Here is a 16,335-nt window from a genome sequence, read left to right on the forward strand (position 1 = left end):
TTTCCATGTTCCCCTTTCTTCCCAGTAATAATCGGCTCAAATCACTGCATCCATGTATTTAAAATTGTATTCCTGATCATTTTTGATTTTCTTTTAGTTAATTCTTTGCTTTTAAAGCTGTTGCCCATGTGTATGTGGTCTGTGAGGTTAAGTACTCAAAACCATGAACTTATTCAGATTGGCCCCATGTAGTCTGTAGAAGGTATATAACAAGTAGTACTATTGTGAGCCTTTATTAACAGAAATTTTGGGTTATCAGACTGTGGAAATCCATCCACCATGATACCTATTATCAATTACATCTGATTTGTAATATAATAGTGCTATATTAACCATTGATAAAGTCTCTATAGTCGGTGCCTTTAGATTTGACATAACCAAAAATATATATTTTCATATATTCAAAATTCCTTCATTTGTCCCACAGTGAAACATGATGTTAATTATATGATTATGGATTCTTCCACTTGTAGAGCTGCTACTAATTATTATTTTGATTATAGACAACTAAATAAAAGCTATTTAGTAACGAGTCACCATGGTGAGGCTTCATGAGATCCAATGAGTTGTAATAACACAAAAGTAAAGCTTCATAAATATATAATAACAATGATGGACATGCACACGTGTTACCTGTAGTCTTCTAGCAAACATCAAATACAGTGCTTCGAATAACAAGCCTAATTAAACAGTAACAATCTGTGAATGTCTAATTACTTTAATAATAGATATTATAGGTTTTAAGATTGGCTATTTGTCATCCACTGTCTTACTTTACCAAAAATTCAGTTTCGTTGTCTGGGATTGCTGGACAAAACTTCATTTTGGATTATGAAGATGAATAATTTACTTTACTGAACAGGTAAAAATACATGCACATGAGTTTTGATAACACAGAAATTTGTAGATATTGTAGGAACAACCTTCTGGTGCCAAATTGCAAATGCATGATTATGCAGTTTAGGTCCAATGTAAAGAGCAAAAAGCAGCTTATTTCTCCAATTAACTGTTGGCCTTTACTTAAAAAAGAAAAGTAGTTTTCTTGTTGTTACTGCTTTAGCTGCATCCCCAGAGTAAACCACAGGTTATGCCACAATCATTTAGCCCATTTCATTTATTTATGAGAACCAAATTACCAGGCCTGTCTCCTACATAGCTCTCCTGAAGCTAACAACAATTGTTCAGTGATTATGATTTAATTTATTTCAGTTAGACGCAATCTAAGTTTTTGTCTCAATATTAGGTGTGTTTGGTGGAATCCTCTACAATGCAAATCTACCTCTGAGAAATAAAAATACTTCAAAAATCATCTTTATTTCTCAAGGATTTCTCTGATTCGTAATTTACTTTGAAGGATAAATGTAAACATTTTCAAATGTCTGCTATACATATGATTTGTTTTACCATTTTAGACACAAAACATTGAATTGATTAGCAGAATCCAACTCTACCTGTAACCTTTAAGTAGGAATACACAAAATGGAAGGGTAAAATTCAATTAATACTTTCCTTGGTGCATTTTTTAGGAAAAACTGATCCATTCATTATCAGACTAATAGCCCACAACAAAATCTTAAATTTTTCCCAATAAACAAGAAACACATCAAAATTTCATTTTATCAAGCCACAACTTTATTTCCATCTTGGGTATAAATTGTATAAACGAAGTTTAGATTAAATCAGCAACCTTTCTTCAACTCTTTGTTGATAGGGTCCCATTACATTGTCAACTCCTGAAAAAGGAAACAAGAAAGCTTTGTTAGTGTTTGTTTTAAGTGTTACTTTTCTTCTTTAGAGAGTCCATCTCTTCTCAGGACAGAAATGTTGGCTTCAGTAGACTCAGAAGAACGAAAGTCACTGTATTATTCATCACAGAAGAGTGAATTTTATTACCAGAGATGAGAAAACCCATTTAAAAAGGTCTTGTTACGATCAATTACAAAAATATTATTCACTAGAAAAAGTTGCTAAGGTCTTACCATGATAGCATTGACAATGTCATTGTTGTTATTTTTCAGGGCGCGTACAGCCTTCGCCCGCGACACGTTGGCTTGTGACATGACGAGTTCAATGTCCTTGACCTCAACACCGGTCTCATCAACCTAGAAAATATGGGCAGAAGTTTAACACCTCATCTCATGAAGTGTATAAATTTGTGTGACTTGCCTAAAACTATAATTTACCTCTTCTTCTTCGCTCTCCTCCTGTACTGTTGGTGTCTGTGTGTTTTCCTGGATGTTTGATACAGCTTCTCCCTGTACCTTGAACTTTTCTGCAGCAGCCAGCTGGGCTTGCTGGGAAAGATCTTCAATCTGGGGTGTGAGAGAGACAATAAATAACATCAATAAATTTTTTGGCAGGAACAAGAGTAGATAAGATAAGCTAATTACTTTACACCTGGTAAAGGGACAAAAAAAGTGGGTTGTATTGTAAATACCTACATACCTTAGCTTCACCGAAGACAATGTATGTGTCTGATGCAGGGCTCTTGTAGACGTCTGGTTTGGTGATGACAAACAGGATGTTCTTTGACTTACGAATCGTGACCCTGGTGACCCCTGTTACCTGCCTGAGGCCAAGCTTTGACATTGCCTGCAAAAAATAAAAATCTGTTTATAAATGCGCCTAATTTTTACAAAGAAAAAGACAACCTGTTACCGCCAGCTGTAATGATTCTTACCTTCCGTGCTTTCTTTTCGCTACGGCTCTGTTTGGCTTTGCTGACAGGTTCTTCGTCTATCTCAGCGGCTGCTGCAAGCTACAGAAATTTCATACACATTTATTGTCATAAGTGGATACAGACTGGACAGGAAAGTGTGAAGCTGATCACTTGTCTTAATAGTTTCTCTTCTCAGGACAGAAAGGCTGGCTTCAGTACACTCAGAAGAACGAAAGTCTGTGCAAATCATCATGGAAGAGCGTTGTAGATTGAAAATATCTGCTGAAAATGTCTGACAGCACCAACTATATTTTGTTATGGCCTTGTTTGTTTGTGCAATCAACACTGAACAGAGTATTGAAAACGGAACTCTCACCTGAGCTTGCTGTGTCTGTGTCTGTGCAGAGTCCTGTTCCTCCAAATCAGGGACTGAGTCATCGCTGTCTGACTCAGTGCCAGATCCTGCAGAAACCAACAGAAACAAAGCTTTCATTACTACACAGCACCTTTTACGAGAAAAAAAAAAAAAAAAAAGGGTAGTTATTTTCTATGTAAGATGCACAATTCCCGTAAAACAAAATTGACATTTCCTGTAGAACCAACATGAGCTTTTTTACCTCAAACCCATAGCTTCTTTGCTGTTGAGAACTCAATTCTCTTCATTCAATGCCATATTTACATAGCAGACAATTTTATCAAAATATAAATTCACAATCACAAAATTCTGAGAGTATGTAATCACACAATTGATGTTGATGTTTCTAAAACCATAGACAAGGTAGGTATTAAATCTAATTTACACTGCATAACCTTGGAGAATGGTATTTCTAAGCATCTGAGCAGTTCCCAGATTGCAGGGGACAGTCGGAAAAACAGATGGCACAAAAAAGGAGAGAAAGAAGAAAATACCCTTGTCGTTCTTGATGACAGGCTCCACTTTGGCCGGTGTGGGGGCAGGTGATGAAACAGGCTCAGAAGTAGCTGTATTGATTACCTCAACCTCAGGTTTAACAGGTGCAGGTTTAGCAACTGCCTCAGCAAATGTGAGTTTACGGGGAGCTGGGGCAGGAACGGCAGGCTCAACTGGAGTGGGTTTTGAGGGAGCTGCTGTAGCTTTAGCTGCTGGTTTGGCAGACTTTGCAGCCTCAACAGGGGCAGATTCGACCTCCGCATCTGGTTTTACAATCTTAGAAGCAGAAACTTTAGTTTCTTCAACTTTTCTTTGAGCCTTGTCAGGGACAGATTTTGCCTCAACACCTGGCTTAGCAGCCTTTACAGAAGCTGTCGTGGCCTCAGCCGGTGCTTTAGGAGCCTCCTGCTTTGCCATAGCAAGTGGCTTGGCAGCCTCAGCAGGAGCAGGCTTCACCTCAGGAGCTAGCTTAGCAGCCTTAACAGAAGCGGGCTTGGCCTCAACGGGAGCAGGCTTGGCCTCGGAAGCTGGTTTAGCAGCCTTAGCATGAGTGGGTTTTCCCACAGCAGCTGCCTTCGCAGCCTTGACAGGAGTGGCTTTGGCCTCAGCAACTGGCTTGGCCGCATCGACAGGAGCGGCTTTGGCCTCAGCAACTGGCTTGGCCGCATCAACAGGAGCGGCTTTGGCCTCAGCAACTGGCTTGGCAGCCTCAACAGGAGCCGGTTTGGCCTCGGCGGCTGGCTTGGCAGCCTCAACAGGAGCCGGTTTGGCCTTGGCGGCTGGCTTGGCAGCTGGCTTGGCAGCCTCAACAGGAGCAGGTTTGGCCTTGGCGGCTGGCTTGGCAGCTGGCTTGGCAGCCTCAACAGGAGCAGGTTTGGCCTCGGCGGCTGGCTTGGCCACCTCAACAGGAGCAGGTTTGGCCTCGGCGGCTGGCTTGGCCGCCTTAACAGGAGCAGGTTTGGCCTCAGCACCTGGCTTGGCCGCCTTAACAGGAGCAGGTTTGGCCTCGGCGGCTGGCTTGGCCTCCTTAACAGGTGCAGGTTTGGCCTCGGCGGCTGGCTTGGCCGCCTCAACTGGAGCAGGTTTGGCCTCAGCGCCTGGCTTGGCCGCCTCAACGGGAGCTGGTTTGGCCTCAGCAGCTGGCTTAGCGGCCTTAACGGGAGCTGGTTTGGCCTCAGCAGCTGGCTTAGCAGCCTTAACGGGAGCTGGTTTGGCCTCAGCAGCTGGCTTAGCAGCCTTAACGGGAGCTGGTTTGGCCTCAACAGCTGTCCTAGCAGCCTCAGCAGGTTTTGCCACATCTTTCTTAACAGGGGGTACAAATACAGGCATTTTTACTGGCTTCTCAGGTGGGATCAGTGGAGGAAGATCATCATCTGCAGCTTTTGATGGAGCTGCCTTAACTTCCAGTGACTTTGGAGGGCTACAAGCAATAGTATCTGAAAATGAAACTGGTGCTGCAACAGCAGGCTTTGAAGTAACTTTAAAAGCAGCTGGTGCCGCTATAGGTTTTGAAGAAACTGATAAGGGTTTCTTTGTCTCAGCTGAGACAGGTTTAGCCTCTACTACAGTTTGCTTGGTGCTAGCCTCTACTAGTTTGTCACTTGCTGCAGTGACCTTGTTGTCATCAGGGGTAGGAGCAGGTACAAATGCCTCTCCTTTCTTAGGTTTTACTTGCTTGCCAGCCTTCACAACCTTTGGGGTTGAGCGGTTCCCTTGATTAGCAGAGGTGCTAGCAGGTGAGGAGGCGAGGGGAGATATTACAGGTGACAAAGGGGCAGAAGAAGGAGTAGATTTTGGTGAGGTAGGAGAACATGAAGAGGCAGACATAGACGAGCGTTTTCTTCTGCCAGGAACAGCCTTTGGGGCAGAAGGACCCTGTGCACTCTTGGCACCTTTGCCTTTTGGCTTGGCAGAGCCAGAAGCTGCCTGGGGTTGCTGGGAGGAAGCTGGGGCAGGAGGTGTAGCAGAATAGAAAAAGATTCTTTATAAATTTGACGAGAATGTTGAAGTTGGTCTCATGCAGGTTAAATGATCTCAAACCAAGACGCAACCACCTTTCTCAGGGTTAGGAAATGGACCTGCCTAACTTCAAACTTTGATGCAAACTAACATTCAAAATGCAAAGTTCATACCACCTACTTCCCCACACTAATTATTTAGTCAGGATGCATTCATGATGAATTGGAAAATGCAAATTACCCAACTGCGTCTCATGATAAAAATATAACAAGATCTTTTGCTCTATAGACACCACCATTGACCTCATACTTTAAGGAAAATGACTTAATGGGCATTAGAAGCAAAAAATCAATTTTAATACACTTGTTTGACTGTATCTAAAGCAACCTACATTTGAGGGACATATTTATATATAAAATTCTACAAAAGTTTGAGTCAAACAGTATTTTGTGTATTTTACAAAATCCCACGGAAAAAGTCATGGCTTAGCCATCCCCAAACCCCCCCCCCCCCCCAAAAAAAAAAAAAAATAAAATAAAAATAAATAAATAACAGGGTGAGGATTGGGAGTATGTTGATAAAATGCAACATAAATTGCAATAGCCATGTTACCACTTGTAAACGCACAAAAGCTAACCCAATAAAGCAGCATGGTTCAAGAGATTGATGTCAAAGGATGTGTGTGGGGTCAGATCTCTTTGAAACGAACCTGAGAGGTGGCGAGTGGAAATGGGTGGGCCTTCGCATTTGGAAGTCCCCTTTGATTGAATGGCCTTGGAGACAAGTATGACAGGTTCCTTCTGGTCAAGCGTTTTGTTTTGAGTTGCCAGATAGATGTTCCCATCACCAGAAAAAACATCTTGAGCTGCATCCTGGCAAAGATTCTTTGAACCTTCTAATACTGTAGCCCTGTCTACTCTGACATCTTCAGCAGCACAAAGTTTTGGATCATCAGAAATCTTTCCTGTCACTGCTTCCTGCTCTTCTTCAGGGACCTTCTCTTCGGCAGGAATCTGCTTAACCTCTTTGTCAGTCACATCTTCTGCAGCAACAACTGGCTCTTGACTTTGTACCTCTTTAGTGTGAGACTCAGAAGACATTGACTCTTCAGGAAGTGGCAAACCAGCCGAAGCCCCTGATGGGTCAATAGCCCCACCTTCCCGTGAAACAGATGGTATTTCCAACCCAGTTGCATCAACACCATTTGGTTGATCACCACTGGTCTGACTGCTTGCTTCTTCTGAGGAGTTAATTTCTTGAGCTGGAACAGGGGAGGTTCCATCTTCAGGATTCTCCGGTGGGATTGTTTTGTTCACTTTTGGAACAGCCACCTCAGGAGAAGTAGTCATTACTCCTGTAGCTGATGAAGGAAAAGCAGCAGGAGTAACAGGGGAAAGGGCAATCAAAGGAGTAGTCTGAGAAGCTCTGCTTGCAAATTTTATGAGCTTCGTGAATTCACTGAGGGAAAAAGGAAATTGTGTTCCACACGTGAAGAAGGGGGAGGGAAGAAAAAAAAAAAAAAGATTGTGAAAAAGCTGAGCAATGTGTAACTGGCCCCTAATGTGCCAGTAAAAAAAAAAAAAAAAAAAAAAAAAAAAAAAAAAACTCAAAACGGGAGATGCAAAAAAGTGCCCGTGAACTCCATGCAGTGTCCAAATGTGCGATCGACGCTCCAAGACCTTTAGTCCAAAACAGCCACTTGTGCTTTAAAATATCCTGGGAATCCATTTACTCAATATAGCAGTGGCTTGCACTCAATTTTAAGTTATTAAATTACTTTTACAGCTCTATGCAGTCTGCACCGCTTATTGGAATCATCCATGTGGATTAATTACATTAATAGCTAAAAAGGCAAATATTCTTTGCTATAAATTTCAATAACTGTTTAAGTCCAAGAGGACAATCCTCTGCAAGTATAATTCTTGTACCGATGAAAGGATGCAAGTCCTCAGCAAAATTTGGTTATGAAGCCTTCTCACATACACAAGATAACTGAAGTCTGCATACAAATCAAACAACTGAAAGGTTGTATTTTATTATGCAAGATAGTTGCCACATTACAATGCCAGTCCCACATCCACTATTACCTTCAGCAGTTAAATAAATAAAATTAAAAAGAGCTTGACGACACTCAAAAATATAGGAAAGTAAAATTTCATGAGGACTTCATTATAATGTTTACTAACACATTACTCAGTACCTTTCTCTGCTCAGCCATATATCCAGTTTTGATTTAATCTAAACTTGTGACACTTCATCTCACAGTGCAACCCCAAGTGAAATAAGCCGCAGTGCTATATATTATATTATGCATTACACAGCAGCCAAAAGTCACTTAATAACAAGTACGTAAACAAAACTAAGTACAATTTGCATATTTTCTCTTTTCTTTTTAAGAATTTTGATAGTTTTGAAAACAATTTTAATACAATTATGTTAAAAGCGTAATAGCAACTTTTCACATTACATGTAGAGTTTAGTTGTGATTGAATTTTTACGCAATTACTTTTAGCTGTACAGGAATAATTACTGACGCCTGATGGGCTAGCCAGTTTCTCTGGTGCCTGACGTAACCATACCCCACCCGTTGACATATCATTTCTGCCTGAAAACATGTGACTGAGTTTTTCTGAACAAAGTGACAAACACCATACAGATCCTTTAAAAAAAAAAACCCAAAAAAACCAAAAAACAAAACAGGTATCTAATTTACTTCTAATCACATGAGTTCCTTGTACTGTATGTATTTTTCCCCCCCAGTTGTCTACTATCATCATAGCCATTTTGTGTCCCTTCAACACTTTAGAAAGCTACTTTTTATTGTTGCATACACACCATACTGAAACTGAAAATAAATAAAATAAAATTATAAATAGATAAATTATATATGCAAGGCATAATGACCCATACCACCACTAGGCTACTTCCAAGCTGCTGAAAGTTGGTTTAAGTCATTAATTATGTGCAGTGGAAAAACCATACGAAAAGCCATGCATTGTGTGCAGAATCCAGTTGTCAGTGTAAGTCACCACACTTCATTGTGAGTTTGTGCAAATGAAAAAAGGGGTCCTGGATTGCTCTTTTCAAGACAAGCCAACCAATATAACCAACACAAATTCCTCACTGACCAGACCACTGCTACAATGTCTCAACACATGGTCAGTGACAGTCAAAATAACCGTCACCTGTTACGTCATCTCAGTTTCTATGCCAAATGGAGCTAACCATCCAATATTGACCCTAACCCTTTACTCAACAAATAACCTACCCCAGACAGTTATTTGATGACAAAAATCACAAGTTCTGAGAGTTCAAGGACCCCTTTCTTGTATTATAGGTGTGTTCATATGAGGCCAAAATATATATACGAACCAGTCTCCACTTGAGGCTGCTGCATCTCCTGTTCGGTGACAGGGACTGTTTCTGTGGCTTCACCAGGCATGGTTGCTTCAGATAAACATGAAATAAGAAAACACTTCATTAGCACAAACTCAATCTCCATAACATTTAGTAGCTATTGTTAGTTATTGGGCCCCTATTGACTTCCCTCCATTTCAATAATGGCAACAAATTTGAGTTCTGATTTCTATTTTTAAGCAAATACAAAATGCTTTATTTTAGCAAACTATTACATTACTACTTTGGTGAATCTAGACATAACATTGGACCAGGTCTGAACCTCCCTAGACTTATTCCTGTCAAACCAGGATAAGATTTGGAGAGCTTTGGCATTATAAAAAAAATTATAATTAAAAAAAAAATCTTTAAAACACAAATATACCACAATATCACGTCTTGCTCTCAATACACTGCAACTTGAACCAATCAATTCTGGATCACATTAATCCAAACAGGCTCAGATACGTTAAACCTGATATAGAGAAGCAGTTTCAGCGTTGTCGTTTATTAATTGCTGAAAACTTCTTGGACACACTACAGATCACTAAATGACTAAGGAGCAGTTGTCATAACCGGTTGGTCTGCTGACCGAGCCCATGCTTTCACCCGTGAGCTCCGCCTGGACCGCTTCTCTAAGACAACTGTCTCTGTCTGAACACGGAGGAACGTTAAACCCCACTTTCTCCCTTCGGCTTGACCCCTTTGTGGTCACCGGCTGGTTGTTACACTATTACTCCTCACATTTCTCTCTTCCCCTGCCACGAAGAGACTGCTTGTATAAACTAGAAGTCATCATGTTCCCCCATTTTGAGCCGGTAAGTCGGAGGCTCAACGGGGGCGCGTATATTACTGAGCAGGTGGACGACACAAGTGCACTAGCTTCACCGCCCTCTTGATGAGACTTTAATTTAACATACAAAATGTTGGATACCCACGGGAACACACGGAAAAAGACTGGATGATGTTGGATTGTCAGAGGAGACACTCACCGACTTGGTACGGTATATCCAAGATGGCTGTGAGAGAGAACTCCTAACCCCCGTCTCTCGGTAATATCCGCTTTAGAGCCACATCTTCTACTTCCGGGTTATTTAAAGAGACAGGCGGCAATTTTCTGAAGCGGGGGACACGATGGCGCTCTAAGTGTCATTTGTATGCGCCTTTTAAAGCACCCATAGACACACAGTGTGATAAGGAAATAACAAAAAAAATAAATAAATAAATAAATAAATAAAACCCAAACAAACTGATAAACAGCTAAACAGAATATGGGAGTTAAAAAATATTCTTGGTCAAAGAAACATATTTTCCATACATGGTCACTGGAAGTTAAAATAAGTATCACCTGTTATGTCAACTCAGTTTTTATCCAAACTTTCAAGTCAAATAATGAACCAGTCATCCAATATTGACCCAAACTCGACATGTGACCTTACCTGTAGACCATGTCAAGCCCTGAGAGTTACAGAACCCCTTTCTTGTATTTCAGGTACATTCATTTGAGGTTAAAGTATATAAACCAGTGTCCGCTTGAGGCTGTAGCATCTCCTGTTCAGTGACGGGGCCATTTGTTTCTCCTAATATGTAGTAACTTCAGAGGTGCAATTTCAATATAAGCCCTTTTATGTAATCAATCAATCAATCAATCAAACTTAAAAACTACTAAAAGAACCTTAAAATCGATCCTGAAATGGACGGGGAGCCAATGCAGTGATTCTAAAACCGGTGTAATGTGCTCCCGCCCTCTGGTCCTCGTCAGCACGCGAGCGGCCAAGTTTTGTAGTAATTGTAGATTATTAATATTCTTTTTAGGAAGACCAGAGAGCAAGACCAAGAGAGCAGGGCATTACAATAATCTAGAAGGCTAGAGATAAAATCATGCATCAGCACCTCTGTGCTGGCTTGAGAGAGAAACGGGCAGACTCTGGCTATGTTCTTCAGATGGTAAAAACCTATCTTTGTAATATTCTTTATGTGTGGAATAAAAGTGAGCTCAGACTCAAAAATAACACCCAGGTTCTTTACTGATTGTGAAAGTTTAAAATCTTGTAGTTTTGGTAAAAAGATTTTGGTAAAAATCTCTCTGGCCTTCAGGGCCAATGACTAAAACCTCTGTTTTGTCCTGGTTGAGCTGTAAGAAATTCTCTGCCACCCATGATTTAATGTCTAAAATGCAGTTGAAAAGGGCATCAAGTGGCCCTGTGTCATCAGGAGACATCTTAAAATCTTTAAAATTGCTGTCTCGGTACTGTGGTTCATCCTAAAACCAGATTGAAATTTCTCTAAAATGCTATTTCTCATAAAAAAATTATTTACTTGGTTAAGAACCAGTTTTTCAAAAATGTTACTTAAAAATGTTAAGTTGGATACAGGTAACCCTAACCCTTACCCTACAGGCAATAATTAGACAGACCACAAAAAAATGTGCACTGTATTAGAAAAAGGCTTTATTAATGTTTCATTTATATATGTATTATTACTGAATCACATAACGGCTCAATAAAAACAGATGGGGCTGAAACTATTCTTGGTCAGGAAAAATGCCAAAGTCCACTACAGCCTGAAAGCCCACAAAGTGGATGGCCATTAGTACTAGAGCTCTATTTACAGGGCGACTTCAGGAGGGTATCCCTCTCTGATTGTTGATCCACTTCAGAATTGTTTCTGGAGATCTAAAGTAAACAAGAATATAAGATATCTGATTAGATTTAAGTGTTAAAATCTGAAAAGTCTTTATTTAATGGACCTAAACTATAACATACCACTCTTTTTGAGAAGTTCTCCCTTCCACGTACAAGCAATTCCATCCAGAAACTGATCGAAGTATTTCACATACTTTGCCAGGCTGGTTCTCTTGTAATCTGTGAGGAAAAGTAAGGAGTGACCTGAAATGTTCATTTATCAGAGAAAATGCTTTTTGGTGTCCTTTTATCTTAATTGTCATATCTACAGAGTAATTAAAGTGATCTCACTGAGAAAAGGAACTGACTATTCCTTCATTATTAATAAAGGTAACAATTATAAAAGATAATTCCCCTACAAGTTTCTTAATGAATGTTTTTTTTTCCCTCAACATAGAAACGGCAAGCAGGTGACCCCCATTGTGTTCACTCAACATCTGCAACATGTTTTTACTATGTTTCAGTTCATAAAGTCATTATTGTGCCTCATCATGGGGTTGCAAAAATGCACTGTGTCTACCTACTCATAGGTTTGAAATAAGAACAGAAAGGTAGAGCTCCTGTGTGATACAAAAATGAAATACATAATTTTACCTCTGATCTTTCGTCTCTCTGTGGCATTGTTCTCGTTTTCCTTCTCCTTTTTGTCTTCTGACTCTTTTTCTCCTGTTCTGGGCTGATCCAACTCCTCACAGATCAGACTACAAAAAGGTTAAATCAGTTCTAAGGAGTATCAAACAATGCACACACCAAAGTAAGACACATTGAATCATCACTTACCTGATTGTGGGCACAGCAAAGGGATCAAACTTATCTAATTCTTTGAGGTCAATGGGGACAGAGATCCGTCCTGAACAGAATTAAAGAGATGTTAGGGTGAGGCTTATGTTTTCAACATGTGTTGATTTGATATTAGATCGATGCTCACCTGTTTTGGGGTGGACACTGAAGGGGCTCTTCAGCAAATGGTTCACACCTTTACTGACATTCACATCAAGCCGTGGATAACAATACTGTAGCATGATTTCTTCCTGAAAGTATTGTTGCTTCTTGTCATCACCCTGGAAGAAGAAAATTTGTATTACAGCTGAGTCCCGGTCATAAGCCTGCTTGTTAATGAGCAGGATTACCAACCTTTTTCATACTGGCTTTAGCCTTGATCAAATCCCAGCGTTTCTCAGGTGTCTTCTCACTTTGGAAATCCTTCTGTAACACTTGTCTAACTTGTAAGAGCTGAGTTAAGGCAAAGAAACCACCAGCTACACACTAAATATGTGGAGATGCATAGGAACAATGAAAAGGATATCTTCGGGCACGAGTGCTAGCACTTTGTCAACAGATTTATTGTGTCCCAGTATAGCCTGTTCATGTGCGTAATCGGTAAAGTACTTCTCTACCACATCCAAAGACTTTCTGTTGAGATTACACATTTACACACCTGAAGTCACAACATCCAACAGAGGCAACAAGTCCAATAATATCAATGAAGTTAGAAAACCACAGCAAAACATAAACAAAACATAACTTCTTACCTGATAAAAGGATGAATTGGGTCTGTCAGCACTACTTTCTTCACTGTCTCCTCACCACCCTGTAAATCAGCAATGATGCAATAGATTAGATTCCAACAATTAAGCAACATATAGGTCCATTAACTTAGTAGTACCAAGAGAAGACAACATAAATTGTAAAATTATAAGTTACCTCTAATGTCTGGTGATTTTTGGTAAAAACATATCTTGTTAGAGGAAAAGAAAATCAATGAATATATGAATAATATAGTATCAACTGATTGTTCTAGTATCCACCCAGCAGATCATGTTAAATTCAGCAGATAAAATGAGACTGACTAACTTAAGTAATCCTTTTTTTGGTGCCATATTTCAATATAATCAAATTGTGGAAATATAAAAAATTCCCATGAAGAATACACATTGACAATTTATCACTGTATTAGTTAAGTTAAAACATTCACTGAGAAACTCTGGATGATGTGAGGCAATCATACTTTGTTTGCAGGGAATTACATCATTAGATAAATTTGATGTATTTCCGTTTCAAGAAAAAAACTGTTTTCAGTCATAATTACTAAAACAAAGAGGGCTTTGAAAAAGAATTAAGTACTCTAAGGGCTTTTTGGACAAAAGTCCTACCAGTTCACCTGATGGCACAAACATGTCCTAATCATTTGATAAAATGCTAGAACACTTTTACCTTCACCAAAGTCAGGTATTCAGCCACAGCAGAGCGTGCAGCCACAGACAGCTTCCTGGCAGCTTCATCACACACCCAGCAATGGACTCCTCTTCTGCCAGAATAAACCCACAGCAGGTGCTGGAAACCAAAGTCATCTGAAATCACACATAAAACAAGTGCATACTGCTAATTTTGGCAAAAATGTGAGCAGGTGGCTTGCACTCATACCAAAAAACAAACAAACAAAAAAACAAAAAACTAAATCCATGACATACAAACCTCGGAGAGCTCTGTCCAAGATACGAATAGCGATGGTCATCAGAGTCCAGCACTTGGAGCAGATATCTGCAGCACTAAAATTAGGCTTTGTGTTACATCAGTTATGCGACTTTCAGGATATCATGCATTGCTAGGTCAAGGTGATGTGAAATAAGTTGATTCGTCAGTCACTCCACAGAATACAAGACACATTCAACAGCCACATTACATGAACGTTTACCTGCAACAGGTTCTGACATCGTCATAATCTGTCATATCAATATCAAAAACCAGCTCCTTCTCTAGCGCGTGGAAGGTTCCTGACTTCACTGTGTTGTGTTGATTAGGCTGTGGGCAACAGACAGACACAACTTTATTACAAAACATATTGCTGCTAGAGCGGGTAAAGTGACTGAAAGCACCAATCACAGGAGCATGCACTGATACCTTGTGGCTGTACACTGCTCCAATGTCAATCTTGTAAGGGTTCATCTTCTGTATCTCTTTCTCCAACTCGGCCTGAGAGCTGAACGACTGGTAGCGTACATAGATGTCGTCTTTGAGCGTGAATGAGAACTCTCGGTTCTGAAAGTAGTTCTTCTGCACTGATGTTGAAGAAGAAAACAACATAGACACATTTCATACTTTTTTTTTTTTTTCAGTTGTCTAATTTGCCCATTTGGTGAGCCAGCTTTAGTTGGCCAAAATAAAAGGAACACCTGCCAGCATAATGCAAAACGACATCAAGAGCACTTCTCTATAAGACTGAACTGTTATCTTGGCTAAATATACAAACAAAAACAACCATAACTGATTCAGCTGAGACGATCCAACCCATTCAAGCTCAATACTGTAGAAGAGCTCCAGCCATCTATAAGGACTGGACTGTATCATAGTATAAGAGCTTTAGCCATTTTTCTTGGTGACATTAGTTTTTGCCATCTCCTTCCCTTCCTGTCCCCATGCTCACCTCCTCCATAGTACAGCCAGCGGTAGTACTGGGAGAAGGGGAACAGCCGCCGGTAGTACAGCGGCAGCAGGTCCGGCAGACTGTCCGGGTCATATTCAGAGGACGTCGGCATCACCTGAAACCGGATTTAAGATTCTAGTCCCGGTCTAAAGCGGAGGAATAGTCTCTAACAGTTGCAGATCCTGTACGTTGCTTCACAGCGCGGGAAAACGCTTGAGCAGCAAACAGAGCCAATGAGACAAGTGTCAGACGATGTCGTCACAGAAAGGCGCCACTTCCTGTTTCAGAAGATTTTTTCATGATTTAATTCCCCTGTTAGGAAGGAAACGTGATGTAAAAATAAAAACATCCCAGTTTAGTTCCAATGAAGCGATAGTCCCGCCGTGGAAGTCTGTAGTAATACTGAAGTTTTTTTTTTTTACTCCCAAGTTTTACTGAACCTTGTAAAATTTCTCCTCCAAGGAGAGTCTATCAGAGGAAGTGTCGTCAATCGACAACAGGATCATGGGATATGTAGTTATTTGACTCTGCTGTAAGTTTCTTCTGTAACAGCCCAAATGAACTCAACACATTAATAGTGTTATCTAGAAGAACTTTAACATTACAATACACATCTGTCTTTCCCATAGACTGTATGGTTGCAACAGAAAAATATTCAATGCTTTATACGCCAAAAATAAATAAATAAATAAATGGGGGGGGGGGGGGGCTTCTACATTGCACTTGCTCTTCTAAACCTTTAGAGGGCAGTGTAGATTCATGGGAGTATTTACAGCCTGGTGACATGGCTCATAGCTTCATTGTTTGGGTCTCTTTATTAATAATCCCAGAAAGAGTTTGGTCTAGACCTGCTCTACATGTACAAGTGCTTTGATCTAACTCTGTTTGGACACAAAACAAATAAATTTGATTAGGTTTTAAATTTGATTTGATTCTATCTTTGTTTAATTAATTCAGGCTACAGGACCACCAGAAAACCTTTTACATCAACATAAAATTTTAAGATGGATACCACTAAAAAAGGGCACCTCCCTGTTTTTTCAGTGGAACTGGGCTAAGGAAGAATCAGTGACAACACTGGTGGCTTCATAATAACACTGCTTCGCTGTTGTATTTTAGGCAGCCAGTCTGAAACTCCATCTCACTGAAGTGGTGCTGTTCACACTGAAGGTTGAGAGCTGTGCAGTACTAAGAGCCCTTCACACTTATTGTACTTCTGATATAAAATAACACTCACCCTTTACACTGCTGTATGTGATCTAAAATAGCATTGTTCAGTTTTATAATTATATCTATTTTATGT

The 16,335-nt window shown here is 40.1% G+C and overlaps 3 protein-coding genes and 2 non-coding genes across 5 annotated transcripts; all 5 read right to left on the reverse strand.

The window, feature by feature from the left end:
* Window positions 1–1,609: 1,609 nt before the first annotated feature.
* Window positions 1,610–9,994, reverse strand: LOC115045933 (nascent polypeptide-associated complex subunit alpha). Its single transcript, XM_029505923.1, has 8 exons — window positions 9,917–9,994; window positions 8,901–8,975; window positions 3,036–3,121; window positions 2,681–2,758; window positions 2,446–2,592; window positions 2,184–2,312; window positions 1,980–2,102; window positions 1,610–1,733 (listed from the first exon to the last, which is right to left on the reverse strand). The coding sequence occupies exons 2-8, from the start codon at window positions 8,968–8,970 to the stop codon at window positions 1,719–1,721; spliced, it is 648 nt and encodes a 215-aa protein (XP_029361783.1). The 5' UTR covers window positions 8,971–8,975; window positions 9,917–9,994; the 3' UTR covers window positions 1,610–1,718.
* Window positions 1,806–1,879, reverse strand: LOC115046915 (small nucleolar RNA SNORD59). The gene has a single exon (XR_003840987.1). It is a non-coding gene; the product is annotated as a small nucleolar RNA SNORD59 (small nucleolar RNA).
* On the reverse strand, window positions 2,847–2,918 carry LOC115046917 (small nucleolar RNA SNORD59). The gene has a single exon (XR_003840989.1). It is a non-coding gene; the product is annotated as a small nucleolar RNA SNORD59 (small nucleolar RNA).
* On the reverse strand, window positions 3,200–6,000 carry LOC115045932 (proteoglycan 4-like). The gene has a single exon (XM_029505922.1). It carries the CDS (start codon window positions 5,394–5,396, stop codon window positions 3,456–3,458), a length of 1,941 nt encoding a protein of 646 aa, XP_029361782.1. The 5' UTR covers window positions 5,397–6,000; the 3' UTR covers window positions 3,200–3,455.
* A 1,360-nt stretch (window positions 9,995–11,354) lies between the features above and the next one.
* Window positions 11,355–15,236, reverse strand: prim1 (DNA primase subunit 1). The gene is made up of 13 exons (XM_029506947.1): window positions 15,033–15,236; window positions 14,510–14,667; window positions 14,304–14,410; window positions 14,084–14,157; window positions 13,823–13,959; window positions 13,141–13,199; window positions 12,915–13,021; window positions 12,743–12,834; window positions 12,537–12,669; window positions 12,389–12,458; window positions 12,203–12,309; window positions 11,690–11,788; window positions 11,355–11,599 (listed from the first exon to the last, which is right to left on the reverse strand). The coding sequence occupies exons 1-13, from the start codon at window positions 15,142–15,144 to the stop codon at window positions 11,580–11,582; spliced, it is 1,275 nt and encodes a 424-aa protein (XP_029362807.1). The 5' UTR covers window positions 15,145–15,236; the 3' UTR covers window positions 11,355–11,579.
* Between the last annotated feature and the right edge of the window lie 1,099 nt (window positions 15,237–16,335).

The sequence above is a fragment of the Echeneis naucrates genome, chromosome 7, assembly GCF_900963305.1.
Source record: "Echeneis naucrates chromosome 7, fEcheNa1.1, whole genome shotgun sequence".
Classification (NCBI taxonomy): Eukaryota; Metazoa; Chordata; class Actinopteri; order Carangiformes; family Echeneidae; genus Echeneis; species Echeneis naucrates.

Bases quoted from the DNA above. Each gene is read 5' to 3' on its own strand.
- LOC115045932 (XM_029505922.1), bottom strand. From the start codon at position 5,396: ATGTCTGCCTCTTCATGTTCTCCTACCTCACCAAAATCTACTCCTTCT.
- prim1 (XM_029506947.1), bottom strand. From the start codon at position 15,144: ATGCCGACGTCCTCTGAATATGACCCGGACAGTCTGCCGGACCTGCTG. The intron at 12,459-12,536 runs GTGAGCATCGAT...AATTCTGTTCAG, and splicing joins CAGTGTCCACCCCAAAACAG to GACGGATCTCTGTCCCCATT. The intron at 11,789-12,202 runs GTAAAATTATGT...TTTTCCTCACAG, and splicing joins AGAGAGACGAAAGATCAGAG to ATTACAAGAGAACCAGCCTG.
- LOC115045933 (XM_029505923.1), bottom strand. From the start codon at position 8,970: ATGCCTGGTGAAGCCACAGAAACAGTCCCTGTCACCGAACAGGAGATG. The intron at 2,593-2,680 runs GTAAGAATCATT...TATTTTTTGCAG, and splicing joins GCGAAAAGAAAGCACGGAAG to GCAATGTCAAAGCTTGGCCT. The intron at 2,103-2,183 runs GTAAATTATAGT...CATATTTTCTAG, and splicing joins AGGAGAGCGAAGAAGAAGAG to GTTGATGAGACCGGTGTTGA.